Here is a 13,546-nt window from a genome sequence, read left to right as displayed (position 1 = left end):
GTAGAATGGATGGAGGTTCATGTTTTGAATTTGTTGCAGAGGAACTGTTTATTTTCAACCCATTTTCCACTGAAAATGATGTTGATGTACTACTTAATAACACACCATACTGTGGTTTATTAGTTGATTTATATTTTGTATTAAGAATCTGAATCTGCAAAGTAACTTGTAAGTACAGTACTTGAGCAGCCTAAATGTACTTAGTTACTTTCCACCACTGCTAAAGCACAACATTTCTTACAAGAGCACAAACTTCTTCATCGATCTAGCCTCTTAATTTTGCTCTCAAAGTGCACCAGATTGATGCATTTAACTTTAAAAAAGCATGGACCCCTTAGAGGGTCCTACTGTATGTCCACCCACCATAGCCTCACAAAACCCTGTGGGAAACACTGAGATAGTATCTCTATGTAAAAACACAATAAACAGGGAGCCCAGAGGACTGCCTGAATCCAATAGAGCTGATACAGAATATCACAAGCACATTTTTTTTCTTTGCAACATTTGGTTGCACTTTCCTTGAACCCTCCATCACAGGGCCTGCATCCTGTCTCGTTACACAGCAGATGGTTCGAGCCACCGGATCGGTTTTTAGCAACTTTGGCTGTCAAGCAACATAAGCATAACTTAATGTGTATGTCAGCGAATGAACTTAAACCAAACATGTCTTCCCGGGGTTATCTCAGATAGCTGGAGTATGAAGCGTCTGCTCTGAGCGAGATGATGTGCTCCAGATGGACCACGAGCTGACCTTCTCGTGAGACTGAAGACTCTCACCGCATCTCTTGTCTGTCTCTAGAGGTTTGTGGCCTCAGGTTAACATCTCTCTGTTCTGTCTTTCTGTCTCTATGTCCTCCCTCTTTCATCCTTCCTCTTTCTCATTTCTTACTCCTTCTCTCACCCCCCCCTCTCCTTTCCCTCGAGGGGTCTGAGAAGGAATGCTCCGGTGCAGGAGGGGATCTTACACAACAAAAGTCCTGGCCGCGGCTGTGCGTGGCTATTTATAAGTGACTGGTAATTAATCCAAGGCCCACTCTAATGTTGAGTCAGATCTTTTTCCTTTTTCCCCTGTCACGCACACATGCACGCATCGGGATGTTTGGCTATATAGACACATGCTTACAGATGTGAATGAGAAGTGATGAAAATACTTTGGCTCTTGTCATAAACCAGCTGTAACCTAATTACAAACAAAGCGCCAGAAAATACAACACATTGCATACATATTGACAAAGTCGGTGGCAGACATCTTAGCTAAATATGTTTTCCTCACTCACAGGTCAGTGAGAACTGATTACATTTTAGCACAGGAGCCTTCAAGTTCAACCTGTTTGCAATGTGTCAGCGGTTTGATGCACTTTGACACGTTGATGTCAGTGCAGTGAGAAAACCAGCATCCATCAAGGACATCTAAGCCTCTTAAGTACATTTTCAGTATCTTTTTTCTCACTTGCCCTGATCCTTTATACAATGTATAGGAGATTCTCCTCAATCGCAGCCAGGGTGCAGAGGAGGTCACTATAAAAGTTCTATCACAGTGCATCTATAGCTATGTTTCCATTCAATTGTCAAGCGAATCTTAAGCAAATTTGGCGCGTTTCCATCAACTGGTTTGGAGCGAATAAACTCGGCTTGTCGGCTTCAGCGTAGTTTGGTCAGAAGTTTGCGCTATAGGCTACGCATGGCTGTAATCCGCCAGTAAACAGAATAGAAGAAGTAGAGGTTGTGAATGCGAAACTGGAAACAAAACAAGTCAGCTTGGCTATGCATGCATCTAACCATCTACGAGAGAAAAATGGAATTAGGCAAGTTGTAATTGTTCTTTCATGTCAGCTAGTATTATTTATGTTTCATGCTGTCCGGAGACGAAGAGAAGCATTCACACGTTATGGGAATATCCGAGAAGACGCTGACAGCGGAAACAGCTGATTAGTCATGTGAGTTAAATGTTCGCTACGTCGGAATTTATTCGGCAAACGCGTTTCCATACTCTTTTTCGATAAAGGCAAAACCACCTCAAGCAAGCATATTGAGGAAGTTTTATGGAATTTTGCCATTTCCATACAGCTTTTCTAATGCAATACTTCAAAATGCGCATAAAAACGTGAATGGAAACACGGCTTATGTTGAATTGGTTCAGCAGGATTTCCACTCTTTCTTTTAGGACAAGAAAGACGGAGTGGAACCGCGGATAAAACTATGTAAAAGTGATATTTCTACACCAGCTGCATCCTGTATCTATTATATTCAGTCTACAGAGAATTACAGAAGACAGAGTGCACTGTCATGGTTCCAAGCTGCGTAGGAATATACATATGCAGTTCATGGTGGAGACAAATATCATCCAGAGCAGAGAGACTGATGAAAGGCATCTTCGTTACCTTTCTGTAGTTGGTGATGCGCCGGTTGATGTGCTCCACCCTCTCACCACACATGGCACTGAAGCGTACCTGCAGCTCCTCAGGGATCACATCACAGCTGGAGCTCAACCTGCTACACATCTGCACCAGCGTGTCGTCATTACGCGCCAGCGCCTCCAGGATCTGGTCAGAGAAAGGGCAAAGAAAAGCAGGGCTGATTAACAGATATGCAAATGCCTCTAAAAAAATCCCTTGTGGAATGACTAATGGGATGTAAAGAAATGACCGAGCCTTTCTTTAAATTGGAAAAAAAAATTGGCCGGAGGGCTGATTCTTCTACATTTCATGAGCAGTTAAAGTGATATCTAGAGTTTCCATGTGCTATTCATAAATCCATGGAGATAAACCCAGCTTGTGATACATATGCTGTACGTATGTAGACTTTCCAGATCAGAGATTAGATATGGAGGAGGAAGAGAGACACAAATCTCTGAGCCGTCTTAATGAGATGCCCAGTGGAGGAGAGAGAAAAGCAGGGGAGGAAATGTAACAGCAGGAAGAGACCGAAGCACAAGAAAACCCATGCGCCCCGACAGCGTCCGCGATATTAAAATTCAACATCACACAGATCTCTGAGGACATCTGGGGCAGATGTTTATAATAATACTAAAATTCACTTTGGAGGAAGGGGAAACAACTTATCGTCGAAGGGGATATGGCACGTTTTATTTCTGTGCATGTCACTGGGTTTCATTTAAGATGGTGCTTTTAAAGACTTTACAACACAAGGGCTGTAAATCTAGATCCGTTTAAGACACGAACCAAACTTGTGATCTCTGTTAATTTACCATGAGAGAGATGCAGTTCATCATGGCATTTGGCAGGGAGATGCTGCAAACTGCTTTTTTTATTTTCCACACCAGCATGTGTGCATCCATGTCTGAGTGAATCTTCTTTCCTCTGTGTATCTTAAATCAATAGTGATCATCCTGTGAACATCACTGCTGGGATGTAAAAAGCATGCACTTAACACAGCCGGGAACTAACATGGCTAAAATAAAGCTGTCAGATTTAACTAGCGTCAAGCCCCTCAATCTGCGCAGCAGGGGAGATGTTGGCTGTATCCGCCTGTGCTGAAGTATTCAAACATGACATTGTGAAACTTGTGTGACATTTCAAACTTGAGGGAAATGCCACGATAAAGTTCCTCTGTGTTATCAGTCAGAATCTGAAAAGTGATGACTTGTCATAATCATTTCTGAGTTCATCTACTGCTACTCTGCAGCCTGGTGTGAGACAGAAGCCTTGTCGTGGTTTGTTTACACCTTCATTGTTCTCCCTCATCAAGCTCAGCTCTGAGGTGATAAACCCCAACAGCACTATTCATCACCTAAAAATTAATAAAACTTTCCCTCTCTTTCCTCTCCTCTCTCTCTTCCTTTCTCTCACTGCCATCCACAGACACTTCCAATTAAAAACAGTTAGCATAATAATAAAAGTCAATGATTAATTGAACTAGAAATTCCACTAGGGCTGGACCGGGTGAAATGAGTTGAGGGCCTCTATCCCACTTTCTGTGAATTGTGTATTTACAACCCGGTCTCGTAGGAACATTACAAGTACATTTCGCATGTCATGAGGACGCATTTTAGGCTTTAGGTTGCGGCAACAAAACCCTTCTCTTAGGTTTAGGAAATATGTCATGGTTGGGCTTAAAATAAATGCGTAAACAACGTAAAATACATACGGAAAACACGTCACAAACGTCACTAACGTCACTAACGTAACTTACAAAACAAAACACCGGCCTCCTGATTGAAAGCTGTGTGTTTGTTGGACCCATCCACCTCCCCTCCCGCACGCCATAAGCGGTCTTTCTCGCTTTCTTCTCTACGTCACTCGCTCTGAGCGTAGCATATTTACATGGATGCGTTTACATTGCAGTCATTACAGACTACATGGCGTACAAATAACATGCCAAAAGCAAGAACGGCGTTCTTATTGCACGCTAAATGCCTTGCTAATTATCGTGTCATTCATTTATACGCATTTTCTTGCAACCGGGCTATAATTCGCCCTATATTCATCCCGCATAACTGAACAGGACAGGATACCTTGGAGGTGAGGCTGAAGAATCCCTTGGGTTCGACCATCTTTTCCAGCACGTGACACTTGATGCCGGCCGTGCTGTCGTACTCGTACATCACTCCGTACTCCAGGTGGACGTTGTCTACCGTCAGACTTACATGGTCCTTCTTCCCGTCGATGATGGCTATGGTGTTGAATTTGTCCATCACCTCTGAGATTGTAAAAAATACAAAGAGACGGTGATGAAACAGATCTCTTGTTAACTTGCGCGCGAACACGGCAGCACACATTGCACAAATAACAAAAAGTGATGTACTGTATCGTGTTCTGTGAGATCTTTCATCATCGCACTGTAGGAGGTCTCAGACCACCAAATCTGCAGTTCATTTTAGAGGAAGACCCTCTGCACATGGCTTCCCTCCATAACCCTCCTAAAATGATGAGCAATTCCAAGAGCATAAAGTTAACCAGCCCTATGCTAACGCGATGACTTAATACGGCAATAAATCCTGCTCCGGAGCTGTTTGCTACGGAGGGAATAGCTTTCCTGTTTAACTTTCTCGTTGGGATCCATAAATCGTAGGAGGGAATTAACACTTGATGAGCCAAAGGGGGCGGCTGTTCTCAGACTAACACACTCCAGATGAGCCCGTTTGGAGCTCCGTCTGACTTGTTAACTGGAGCGGGCGACGGACTTGTGTTCCCGCTAACGAGCCTGTGTTACATCCACAGACACCTTGAGCGGGATTTCTTTTTCCCAGATTCTCGTGTAGTTTCTTGTGGTCGTGTGTGTGGTCACCTTCTACTTTGCACTCGAAGCCGTCTCCGTTCTCCTCAGATGTTGGTTTCTGGTTCGTTTTCTGGTTGTCCTCCTGGGCGCTCTCACTGTTGTTGTACACCCACTTAATAGTGTCTTGCTGCGTAGGATTACAATAAAAGGCATTTGTTAAGACGTTTAATTGAACATGATGTTTTGTCTCTATAAAAAGATTTGTTTCTGTTTCTACTTTGAACTTATATTGAACTGTAAAAACTTCTGTATGTTTTCGCTTAGAATTAAATTGGCTGGAAACATTACGGTCGCTCATGCACACAACTGTCAACAAAAATCAGTGTATCGTCGCATCAGTCGTGGTCAACAGGTGGCGTTTCTATTGCTAGGAAGATGGGAGACACAGCAGTCTGGTGTGTGCGTGTACACAAGCGGAGGTTTCATGCAGCATGTTTAGCTGATTCTGCACAGATACGGTGTACACTGGTGTCGCAGTTGGGTTGGCAGAGCGTAGAGTGAAAAGCCTTCACAAACATATGGAAACGCGGTGCTTGGTGAGACCGCAAAAGCAAACCCACGCCAATCTCATCCACCCACTCTAGCGTGCCCTGTGTGTGTGTGTTTGTCTGCTCTCTCGTCTACGCACACAGAGCCCACAGTGGGGTTTCTGCCAAAGCTACATGCTGTGACTGTCTACTGCCCTGTGGTCTTCCGAGTGTACAACCGCACAGAAAGAGACAGAATGGGCGGTTCCTCTGTGTCCATACTTGATGTAAACCAGATCTCCAGTAATGTTGGAACCCTGAAGTGCTTCATTAAGCCTGAAGTCCCAGCGGGGCTCAATTAGAGTGACACACAACACTAACTCACACCATACAAACGCCCCTGGGTTTCTACTTTCACACAGTTTTCCCACCTTCAACAGGTGGACTGTGCTTGCTCTCTCCCCCCTACACTGCTGTCAACCAGGAAAAAAAAAAACTGGCTGGCCTATCTTCCATCTTTCTCCTCCCTCCCTCCCTCCCACCCCCAGATCCTTTCCCACCTCTCTCTGCAGCCTGCCAGTCTCCCACAGCAGGCCCACCGCTGTGAGCCAGAGGTCAGCGCTGGAGGAGCCAAAACTACTATTATTTCTGCGTAATGACCCAAGAGAAGGAGAGAGGGAGTCAGAGAGAGAGAGAGAGAGAGAGAGAGAGACAGAAAGAGAGATATGAAGGTAAACGGGAGCTAGGAGGTCTGTCTGCTGTGTGTTTTCTCACGTTCAACTAGTCCTTCGTTCCCCTCTTTTCTGCTCTTTTTGTTCCTTTTGCTCTTTTATGATCTCCCACACTTCTCCTCCTTCTAGTTTTGTTGCATAACTATCACATCAATCAACATAAAACTCAAATTATCTTAAGTTTCTATCAGTGAGGTCATGGGAAATGAAAGTGTAACCTCCGAATCAAACATAATTACAGTAAAGAATTCATCTATTCTTAGGGGACAATATCTTCATAGTGCTCACGGGTATTTTGAATTTTCATTGTATACACATTGGGGCTGTTAAACGCCACTAATTTCTTTAATGCATTAACGCAACTTGTGATTTTTAGGTTGTAGCGGGCTCAGTTTTAAAGCAATCATGTCATTTTAGCTTGTCGTGAAGGAGGCTAAAAAAACGCTCCAAACTTGCGCAAAATTTTGACAAAGAAAAACTGGGATGGCCATTTTCAAAGGGGTCTCTTGACCTCTGACCTCAAGATATGTGAATGAAAATGTGTTCTATGGGTACCCACGAGTCTCCCCTTTACAGACATGCCCACTTTATGATAATCACATGCAGTTTGGGGCAAGTCATAGTCAAGTCAGCACACTGACACACTGACAGCTGTTTGTCTGTTTGGCTTCAGTTTGCCATGTTATGATTTGAGCATATTTTATGCTTAATTCAGTACCTGTGAGGGTTTCTGGACAATATTTGTCATTGTTTTGTGTTGTTAATTGATTTCCAATAATAAATATATACAGACATTTGCATAAAGCAGCATATTTGTCCACTCCCATGTTGATAAGAGTATTAAAAACTTGACAAATCTCCCTTTAAGGTACATTTTGAACAGATAAGAAATGTGTGATTAATTTGCGTTTAATCGCATTTAGCTATGGACAATCGTGATTAATCCCAATTAAATATGTAATCGATTGACAGCCCTAATACACATATGATACCTGGAATATTGGGTAAACACTTTCCCCTGAAATAAAACTTTTGGAAAACTGCCATGTCCAGTTGGATTTATCCCTTTCCTGTCCTCCCGCCTCACCTGTGTGGGTCGCCGGTACTTCCTGCACGCTGTGACATGAGCGATGACGCTGGCGTGGCTCTCCTTGCTCACATTGATGCCGTTCACCTTGATGATGCACTGGCCCGGGTGGAGACCGGCGATGGCTGCCACCGTGCCTGGCGTGAGACAAAAGCAAAGAGAGAGGAGAGGCGTCAAGAGCAACAACTACTGCACGTTATCATGCAGGTGAAAGCTGCATCGGGATGAAACAAACACCAGCACATCCCAAAAAAAATAACTCGTCACATCTCCCACATCCTGTACACAAAATTGGGTTGAACAACATTCCTTTTTCTTCTTTTGTATTTACAACTTTGTTTCCTGTTTTGGCAGCTCAGGAGGAGTGTGAGAGAGAGCGTGGAGAGGAGGGGAAGTTGTTTATCTGGGGTAGACGAGGGCCTCTCTCTGAGGGATGTGATTCAGACCATAATGTAAGAGAACTTCAAGGTTTACAGCTATCAGGAGGAAGTGCATGGCAGACTAAATCTTCCTCCCATTTGTTTTCATAGCTCCTTAAACACACACCATGCATACCTTACATTGCGATACACAGAATATGTGCTCCTCCAAGTATTGTCGGAATTTTATTATTGAGCTTTACTGCTTTAACTGTTGTAAGAAAGTCCAACAAAACAACAGGACCAGTACGATAGGATGTGAACAAGTGGTACAAGATACAGCACTCATGTGTGTATGTGTATCTATTTTTGCTTTCCTATCTGATATAATGCAATAATCAATTTACACTCTCTCTCTGAGGCTGGCTCTTCTTTGGAAAAAGAATCCGGTAAACAAGGTATGTGTTTTGAAGCGTTAACATTTGCTAATTAGCACCAATTGTTGACATGGCCGACCTCGGCTAGCCTGGCTAAAATTGGTACCACAAACTCAAAATTAATTTCATCTGTTTATCCGCTCCTTCTCCTCATCTCACCTCTTCCTGTCTCTCGGTTTCTCTGCCTCTAATTGGTATTACCTGCTCCTGTTGACCCCAGACACCAGGGGGACAGCAACTGTTATGACAATCCAAGGGATTAGACACCTCCTACATCATCAGCTTTGTCTCGGGGGGGGGGGAGATCAGAGCATCTACTTAAACACACAGCAGGTTCCCAGGCAACCACATCATCAAGCCAACACATGCACACACACATAAGCAAATTTCTACCCTGCCATCCCACTTAGATTGCTTAAGGAAAAAAACAAGATTCAATTCCCCTGAGAACAGCCAGACAAGGCCATGGATTGTTTTTTGATTGGACCCTATCTTGTGCCAGCCCTGATAGCTGTGCTACTAAACATGCAGTGTTAGGGAGAAAAACATGGGCTTCTCCATCACACAGAGGAACTGAACCGCTCAGAAAAAAATGTGCGTAGGTACATGGAAATTATTTTGTAATGTGGAAAGTGACTGATAACCAGCTAATTCTCTGTTTTGGCAGCACCATTAACCAACCAGCTGAGCCACACGGAGATCATGAGTCTGGAAAATTGGCCCCTTGTGGCCAAGTCACGCACACCCACAATTGCTGATGTGGCATCTGCTCGCCAGCTGTGCCACAATAACACAATGAATCAAGACAGCTCAAGTGGTAGGAGGTGGCGATCCCTTACCTCTCCCAACAGCATGGACCACAGAAGGACCGAAGCCACGGATCTGGAAACCCAACCCATCAGCCGAGTCTGGGATCTTTACCGTCCTGGGGACAAGAGGAGGGAAAATAAGATGATACAAGATGACTTTACACGTATGCGCACATTAAAGGGATAGTTCAGGTGTTTTGAAGTGGGGTTGTAGGAGGTACTTATGCATAGTCAGTGTATAATCTACAGTAGAAGACAGTCGGCATGCCTCCAGTTTGGAGAAGCAGACAGGAGTTACCACACAGAAGCAAAGCAATGTGGACGTATTATAGCCACCTAAAACAAATGCCCACCGGTAACTCCTGTCTGTTCCTTCAAGCTGGGGGCACGCCAACCGTCATCTACTGTAGGTAATACACCAACTATGAATAAGTACCTCCTACAACCCCACTTCAAAATCACCCGAACTATCCCTTTAATGCACATGCATTTGCACATCTGACTTACTCTCTTGGCTTGGTGCTAACCAGAACCCTGAGGGGACCCTTGCTGTTGAAACACTGCCGAAGGAGAACTTCCACTTCAGAGAAAGGCCTGAGGAACACCAGGTCTCCGTTTATGGCAAACAACTTCTTCCCCACCTCCAGGCCAGCCATCTTACAATAAAAAAATAACATAAGAGAAAGTCAAACATCAGGGTTTTGATGTCATGCAGAATCACAATGAAATGTTTGTAATTTTTTAGCTTCAAGTTAACTTTTCTTTTGGTTTAAAAAGGATTTTCTATACACCACAAAGAAAAGCGCACTCACTCCCAGTCATAGGAGAGATAACTTTTATCTACGAGTGTACAGCTGGAACCTGTTGTGGATTTTCATTGTCCCAGACTCAATATTTAAAAGCAAACACACACAACGCCGGTCTCTATGCGATCCAGACCTTCCAGGCGCATGCAGAGCTACTTCAGGGCTGGAGGGAATTAGGGCTCGTGCGCTCAGATTGATCGCATTCGCCTTCAAACTCCTCTGTCCCATTTTCATCTAGCAGATCAAAGCTTAACACCAAAGGAGACCTCAGATATATGGCGCCCTTTAATGCGCTCTGTTCTTGTACGATAATGCTTCTAATGTTAGCATCCGTGTCTATCACCATAAAGCAGGTTAGAGGTTTTTTTATGACTGATGATCGAACCACATTTTAACAACAAAAGGCTTCTGCTGACTGGCGCTCATCTGCTATAAAAGGCAGAAGAACTTCTGGAAAACAAAATCAAATGCAGCAGAATGAAGTTAAATTAAAAAGGGATGCACTGAACCACAGTCTGCACAGCCTAAAGCCAAAAGCACTCTTAGATCTTGGGCCCTTCTTTGTTACAGAAAAGATTACATGGATTTGTACAATAGGTAAATCCAATCGAACATGATTTTGGAAATCAATTCATTCAATAAGCATGTATGTACTGTATGTATGTGTGCATGCATTCTCACCTCAGCTGGGGAGCCCTTCTCTATAGATTTGATGATGGGGACTCTGTTCCTCTCTTCTAGCGTAAAGCCGTAGCCGCCATCACTAGGCCTTATCTGGAAAAAAACGACAAGTCTCCCATCAGCAGAATCCCAAGCCAGCAGACCGAGACATTTTCACAGAGCACAAACACACACACACACACACACACCAGAAGCAGATACTGCTACAGACAGATAGCAGCCACGGTAGTATTTGCTCACTCCTCGGAAAAGAATGCTTACTGAGGTATAAAATGGACTTTTGCAGTGTTATGACTTTTCCTTCTCACAGCTGTGTGCTTCCTAATGATTTACCGTGCCTTCGGTTTGTTCTGAGTTGCACGCACGTTATAGCAAAGTCATAGCAAAAGAGATGCCACCGAGGAGCACTGCGAGTGAGCGCTCACCAGGAGAGACTTGGAGATGACGTTCTCGACTATTTTCAGGTCGTGCTTCATGGGTTTGTGTTTGGTGTTGGAGCCCTCCATCTCCTCATCAGCGAAGAAGCGAAACAACAAGGGCTCGTCCTTGAATTCACTCTTTTCCAACACTGAGGGAGGCAACAACAAAGTCATGAATGAGTAAATGTCAGAAAAACAATTAAACAACTGAAATTAAACTTGCTGAATAATCATACTTCTGGCAAACAGATTGTTTTCAAACTTAAAGGTTCATACCAGAGTGCTTGAAAGTGTTAGCTCCTTAACTGCAGATCATGCGTAAATGACATTTTTGCTGACAGCTTATCAAAGTATATTAGTTGTATTTATTTATACAGTTTTAGATTCTTGGATGATTTCTTTCTACTGTTCCAGGCAGGCATTGGTTTCCATTCAAACAGTCTGAAAATCAATGAACAGACTTGTTATTACACAGCTTTGTTGAATACTCAATTATTTATTTGTTATTTCTTTATAGTAGGCCGCTGCTTTGTATAACAGACCATTGCTGTGGACGCAGTTCTGATCTCGGACTCTGGAAGACAATTTTTTTGTCAAATTATTGATTTTTAAGTAAGCAGCCGTGTAATAAGCAGGATAATGTATAGCAAGTGGGTCATTATTGTGAAATAAACCCCTTCAGGGCGATGCAAGACCACTCGGATTCGCGTTGGGGTTTAATTTACAATGACCAGCTTGCTGTACATTATCCCTTACTTGTGTAATCCATCACAGAGAACTTCATCTCTGCAGTTATTTTTGTCTCATCTTTCTCATGGTAATGCATTTTGAGAGATTTTAGATTTGAACTGTTTTGAACATCAAAATTTATGATGTAACTATGAAAAAAGATTATGAAAACAAATTGTGAAATGAATGGAAACCAAAGGCTGTGTGGAAAGGTAGAAAACATTAAAATTCTATAGTACAGAAACATGGTTTGCAAATTGGTTAGTAATGTGTGGATGGAGCAAGCCCAAGTACACAAAGTGCACAAATACACACCCTGAGAAAAAGGGAGACCCCACTTTCGTGGCACGATATCACTTTTAAATGAACCAAGTCTCCACGGCAACATAACGCCTTCACCAAGACTTCATTTTGAAATGAAAAAATACTCTGAGGGGGAAAACTGAGTTTCCCTCGAACATTCCCTCGCTTCATTCACCTCAAGTTCAGATATAGCGCCAATAGGTTTAATAGCCACATCGTCAAGGCCAAATAACTCACAGGCACGAATGGTAAATGACCCTGAAGGCTGTGGAAGTGAAAGGAAGTTTGATGGGCTGGGATTGTTACAGTATGTTCCATAGATGTGCTGGTAATTTGTAGTGTGAGGCTTGAACTGTGGGTAGTTCGGAGCAGTTACATCATGGAGGTACACGCTGTGACTCATACTGTAGTGTGTATGATGTGGACTTTGGCACGAGGGAAGAGTTAAAAACAAGCCTGACTCGCATAAACAAATTGTAACCATGGCTACTGACCATTTTGCACTTAAAACTGACAAACATCCATCTGCCAAGTTCTCACAGCTAAAGCAAACCCTGCACTTGGTTACTTAAGTCAGATGCACACAAGTATGCATGAAGTTAATGATAGTATGGATACAGCCATAGCCCTAACCACACACACACACACACACATGCACACATTCATTCGCTGGATTGGAAAAAAGTTCTATTCCTGTAGCGTGTCAAAGGGATTATAAGTAGAAATGGAAAGAGAACAAGAGTGGTTGTGTTCTAAAACAGGATGCTAAATGCCAGGCGCCCTCTGTCCGGTTTCACCAATGCATTCAACTCTCATTTAGCCAATGATGGAGAGGATTCCACGGTTTGTGAACAGCAGGATCAGAACTTTTTTTGATTTTTTTTTAGGTCTGTTGAAATCCTCAGCAGTGAAAAGTGCTGTACCGTGATGCATGAAGCCATTGTCACACAGCTCCACCCCCAAGATCAACGCCTCCTCCCTGGTTCTGCAGTCGCCCTGCACCACAAGACACGAGAAAGAGAAAGTGGATGCAGTGGAGAAAGGTGGAGAGTGGATGAGTCGAGGGGGAAAAAAAAGAGAAAGAGAATCAGAACAAAGGACATTGTATGTTTAGACAGCAGTCAAAATGTCACACTCACACCCCCCCTTTTGTTCCTGCATCCAAAAGCCCAGCGGCCAGCAGAGCCACTCCACGCTCCATCTTGAACACAGCCAAAATCATGTCTAGACAGCATAGTGTGACAGCTCTTGAAGTCCCACTGAAGTAGTGAGAGCTATTCCGCTGGCCTGGGTCAAACACATTCATATGGACTACCACATACACACACATATGCACTTAAATGCACACACAAACATGTGCTGTCTGCCATTGATTCTGCGGTGGTGGCCATATACATTTCATTTCTTTGTTGTCATCCTGGACAGGACTATCAATCTGTCAACCTCAAAGCTTCCTGTCAAAGTCAATAAAGCTCAGCTG

General features: G+C 43.5%; 1 protein-coding gene across 2 annotated transcripts in view; it reads right to left on the bottom strand.

Moving 5' to 3' along the window:
• Window positions 1–13,546, bottom strand: part of prex2 (phosphatidylinositol-3,4,5-trisphosphate-dependent Rac exchange factor 2) — a 97,822-nt gene that overhangs the window by 42,214 nt on the left and 42,062 nt on the right. For both annotated transcript variants that reach the window (XM_074621443.1, XM_074621444.1), the window contains exons 15-23: window positions 12,990–13,062; window positions 11,041–11,183; window positions 10,616–10,708; window positions 9,636–9,784; window positions 9,159–9,244; window positions 7,524–7,660; window positions 5,248–5,365; window positions 4,475–4,659; window positions 2,382–2,543 (exon numbers count right to left, since the gene is read on the bottom strand). In XM_074621443.1, coding sequence (XP_074477544.1) covers window positions 2,382–2,543; window positions 4,475–4,659; window positions 5,248–5,365; window positions 7,524–7,660; window positions 9,159–9,244; window positions 9,636–9,784; window positions 10,616–10,708; window positions 11,041–11,183; window positions 12,990–13,062 — 1,146 coding nt within the window. The remainder of the gene's footprint in view (window positions 1–2,381; window positions 2,544–4,474; window positions 4,660–5,247; window positions 5,366–7,523; window positions 7,661–9,158; window positions 9,245–9,635; window positions 9,785–10,615; window positions 10,709–11,040; window positions 11,184–12,989; window positions 13,063–13,546) is intronic.

The sequence above is a fragment of the Sebastes fasciatus genome, chromosome 21 (genome assembly GCF_043250625.1).
Source record: "Sebastes fasciatus isolate fSebFas1 chromosome 21, fSebFas1.pri, whole genome shotgun sequence".
NCBI lineage: Eukaryota > Metazoa > Chordata > Actinopteri > Perciformes > Sebastidae > Sebastes > Sebastes fasciatus.
This window is presented reverse-complemented; position numbering and strand designations above follow the sequence as displayed.